This window comes from Sinocyclocheilus rhinocerous, unplaced genomic scaffold (genome assembly GCF_001515625.1).
Source record: "Sinocyclocheilus rhinocerous isolate Xijiao unplaced genomic scaffold, SAMN03320098_v1.1 scaffold514, whole genome shotgun sequence".
NCBI lineage: Eukaryota > Metazoa > Chordata > Actinopteri > Cypriniformes > Cyprinidae > Sinocyclocheilus > Sinocyclocheilus rhinocerous.
The window spans coordinates 112,455-116,712 of NW_015658605.1; the positions used below are offsets into that span (position 1 = coordinate 112,455).

Here is a 4,258-nt window from a genome sequence, read left to right on the forward strand (position 1 = left end):
TGTGGACAGCGAATCCGTATATTTTCTGAAACGACGATGTCATCAGCCCATGTTTCGCCCCTAGTCAGACACCGCTACGTCACGTAACGGCAACAAAAACATGAACAAACACTGAACAGTTGTCTTTTTATTAACTAACATTAACACAGATTAATAAATGTATTGTTCCATGTTCGTTTATATACCGCACGCAAGGTTTATGCGCATAGTCCAAGTCTTCTTCTCCGTTTTTAGTGTATCTCTGTGGCAGAATTACAGCGCCACATGCTGGTCTGGCATGTATACTACATCGTTTTGTGTCTGTTTTGTGGTTTCGTGTGGACGCAGATATTTCTTGAGACTAGGGAAAAAAAAAGATCGGATGGGGAAAGCTCTGGCTTCGTGTGGACGTAGCCTAAATGCTCAGGAAGAAGAGCGCTGGGCTTTTATGACATGAGATTAATGTAAACACAGCCCACTGTAAACACTTGTAATTCGCTTCAACCTTTTCAAACTTTATGAATAATTATTTTAGGTTCAAGTGGTGTGTGTGTGTGTGTGTGTGTGTAAGGAACTGGAAGCAAGCAGAGTACGGCTGTTTCTAAAGCACACATCTGCTGTTAAAAACTAAGCTCAGAATTGATCCAAAAGAGAATTGCGATGCATTCACGAAAATTGTAGAATCGATCCACAAATCGATTTATCGTTGCACCCCTATTATTTATTTTCTCTTTTTTCTGTATTATCCACTCATGTGCTAGCCTAAGCATGGTGTGTTGCATCTGGTGTTGCTGCATTTCACCGGAAGCAGTGTTGTTATTGTTAACTAAAACTAAACCTATTAAAATGATTTTGTTCATTGTAATAAGCTGAAATATGTCAACTGACTGAAATAAGTACTAAAATGACTAAAACTGAAATAAAAGTACATTAAAGCTTAATGTAGAAAAACAATAATATAGGCTTAAACTAAACTTAAATGTAAATTGAGAATGTAAAAATAAGTGCAAATTCAAAATAATAAATACTACAATATTATATAAATACTACTAGGGATGTAATGGTATGAGATATTTCTTATCACGATTATAGTGACCAAAATGATCACGGTTATCAGTATTATCATGGTATTGTTAAAATGTGCTGGAAATGTTCAAAAAAAGTACTGACACACAAATAATTTCACCAAGTTTTACATTTAAAATCAGCAAACAACAAATAAAATGAGTTTTTGTTTGCATAACTAAAACAATAACATTGCCAATGATGTCCGGATTTTAAATGACAACATGACTGACAACAGTTTATCTAATAACATGTTCAAATATCTAATGTAAATGTAAAATATCTAATGTAATAAAACTGTGTTTTATGCTTCAGGGCTCCAGACTCATTCTTCCCACTGGTCGCTCTTTTGCGACTAACTTTCTCAGTTGGTCACACACAGTTACACAAAAAGCCAAATGAATAAGCTATAGGAAATGCAAATTACTGTCCGTACAATAGAGAGCTGTCATTCTGGATAGAAGAAGAACAGGCTGCAGGAGAAGCAAGTGCAACGCTCATTTTGGTAATAAACTTAAAAAAAAATATATATATATATCAGCAGCGCAGATGGACATGTGAAGGTCAAATTTGCCATAGATGGCCAAATAGGCTAGATTGTAACCGCACACTCAAATGCTCATGTAGAAGAGCGCTTGTGCGTTCGGCTGAGTCACGCAAGTGTTTAAATGCACTTGCACCTTGGCTTTTATGCTTTCATGACACAAGATTAATGTAAACAGCCCAAACTGTATGAATGATTATTTTAGGTTCAAGTGCTGTGTGTGTGTGTGTGTGTGTGTAAGGAACTGGAAGCAAGCAGAGTACGGCTGTTTCTAAAGCACACATCTGCTGTTAAAAACTAAGCTCAGAATTGATCCAAAAGAGAATTGCGATGCATTCACGAAAATTGTAGAATCGATCCACAAATCGATTTATCGTTGCACCCCTATTATTTATTTTCTCTTTTTTCTGTATTATCCACTCATGTGCTAGCCTAAGCATGGTGTGTTGCATCTGGTGTTGCTGCATTTCACCGGAAGCAGTGTTGTTATTGTTAACTAAAACTAAACCTATTAAAATGATTTTGTTCATTGTAATAAGCTGAAATATGTCAACTGACTGAAATAAGTACTAAAATGACTAAAACTGAAATAAAAGTACATTAAAGCTTAATGTAGAAAAACAATAATATAGGCTTAAACTAAACTTAAATGTAAATTGAGAATGTAAAAATAAGTGCAAATTCAAAATAATAAATACTACAATATTATATAAATACTACTAGGGATGTAATGGTATGAGATATTTCTTATCACGATTATAGTGACCAAAATGATCACGGTTATCAGTATTATCATGGTATTGTTAAAATGTGCTGGAAATGTTCAAAAAAAGTACTGACACACAAATAATTTCACCAAGTTTTACATTTAAATCTCAGTTGGTCACACCAGCACATGATTAATCAATGCATCCTGATGAGCTTTTATCATAGTTTATAGTTATATGAAAACGAAAGTGGTTAACATTCAACCCCTTCTTTTTCATCAGTATTATTTGTGATTTGAATTTTGTGAACGGGAGTTTCTCTTTAGCTGTGTTATAAGCCGGGCTTCGGATGCTTTCACTTTCGGATTCGCGATCTTAGTGTCACGTTTTACAAGAAAAGATAATTGTCTGATTTGCTTACATACATCTATACATATTTAACTTTTTAAGACTAAAACAAAAGATGGATTCATTGTTATTCTTAATTAAAAAGCACAACAACAATAAATTGGATTAAGAAGAGGTCTTTTAATTTCCTTTAGCATGAAACCCATCCATCGTTTCCTCAATATTCGCGTAATTTTTGCTGCATGCAGCTTCGCGCTCCTGACGTGGCGAGTATAAACCAGGCTCTACACTCTATAAGCGCTGCGCAGTTCAAACGAGTTGCGCGGTTTCGTTATGCTTTCAGTTTCGTTTGCCGTTTTATGTTTCTCATATGCAACAGAAATGCAGCGCTTATGAGTTAAACAATGCGGTGGTCGCGCCAGTGCGACCGCACACAAAATTTAGTCGCACCGGCAGAAAAAATTATCGCAAAATGCGCCCATTTGGTCGCACTCTGGAACCCTGTGCAGTGCAGTATTTATTTATCCTCAGTTGTTTAAATCGCGGTAATCGAATACGGTTATAGTGATAATTAAAATATGAAACGGTAATACTAACCGTGGGGTATTTTATCACGATTTATCGTCAAACCGGTAATCATTACATCCCTAAATACTACTAAAATAACACTAACTGGAAGAGCTGTTTGGCTTTATTACAAAATGTGTTTGTTTGTTTGTTTATTTATTTAGCCCTTTTTTGCTTTCAGCTACTTCAATAGCTGTAGCTGTAGTATGAAATATATATTTTGGAACCATTAGTATGATTTATTTTTACTGACTTATGTTGCAAGTAAAATACAGTGTCAGCTTTGGAATATCATTTGAATAGAATTCCATCGGAAGTCAACGTTGTGAATGGTTTTTGTGGAGACAGAAGGGCAAAATGCTTGATAATTGAATATGCTATTTAAAGTATTTTCTTGTAAAATGCTATATATTTACTTTTAGCTGTTTAAAAATAATATTATTATTTTATAAATGATTACCTTTGACTTTGTCACAGGAGTACAAGACGTACAAAGAGAACTTTCTGAAAAGGTTCCAGCTCACCAAACTTCCTCCGTACCTCATCTTCTGCATCAAGCGATTCACCAAGAACAACTTCTTTGTGGAGAAGAACCCAACTATTGTCAACTTCCCCATCACGTATGTGACCACCAGTGCTCAGGATATACTGTATGTGACCCTGGACCACAACATTTTTTCAAAATTGAGATTTATGCATCATCTGAATAAATAAGCTTCCATTGATGTATGGTTTGTTAGGATAGGACAATATTTGGCTGAGATACAACTATTAGAAAATCTGGAATCTGAGGGGGCAAAAAAATCTAAATATTGAGAAAATCATCTTTAAAGTTGTCCAAATGAAGTTCTTAGCAATGCATATTACTAATCAAAAATTAAGTTTTGATATATTTACAGTAAGAAATTTACAAAAGAAATTTACAAAATATCTTCATGGAACATGATCTTTACTTAATATCCTAATGATTTTTGGCATAAAAGAAAAATCAATCATTTTGACCCCATACAATGTGTTTTTGGCTATTGCTACAAATATACCCAAGCGA

The 4,258-nt window shown here is 34.6% G+C and overlaps 1 protein-coding gene across 1 annotated transcript in view; it reads left to right on the forward strand.

The window, feature by feature from the left end:
- The window catches only part of LOC107722749 (U4/U6.U5 tri-snRNP-associated protein 2), a 13,871-nt gene that overhangs the window by 8,186 nt on the left and 1,427 nt on the right, over positions 1-4,258 (forward strand). The window contains exon 10 of the mRNA XM_016531216.1: positions 3,688-3,830. Coding sequence (XP_016386702.1) covers positions 3,688-3,830 — 143 coding nt within the window. The remainder of the gene's footprint in view (positions 1-3,687; positions 3,831-4,258) is intronic.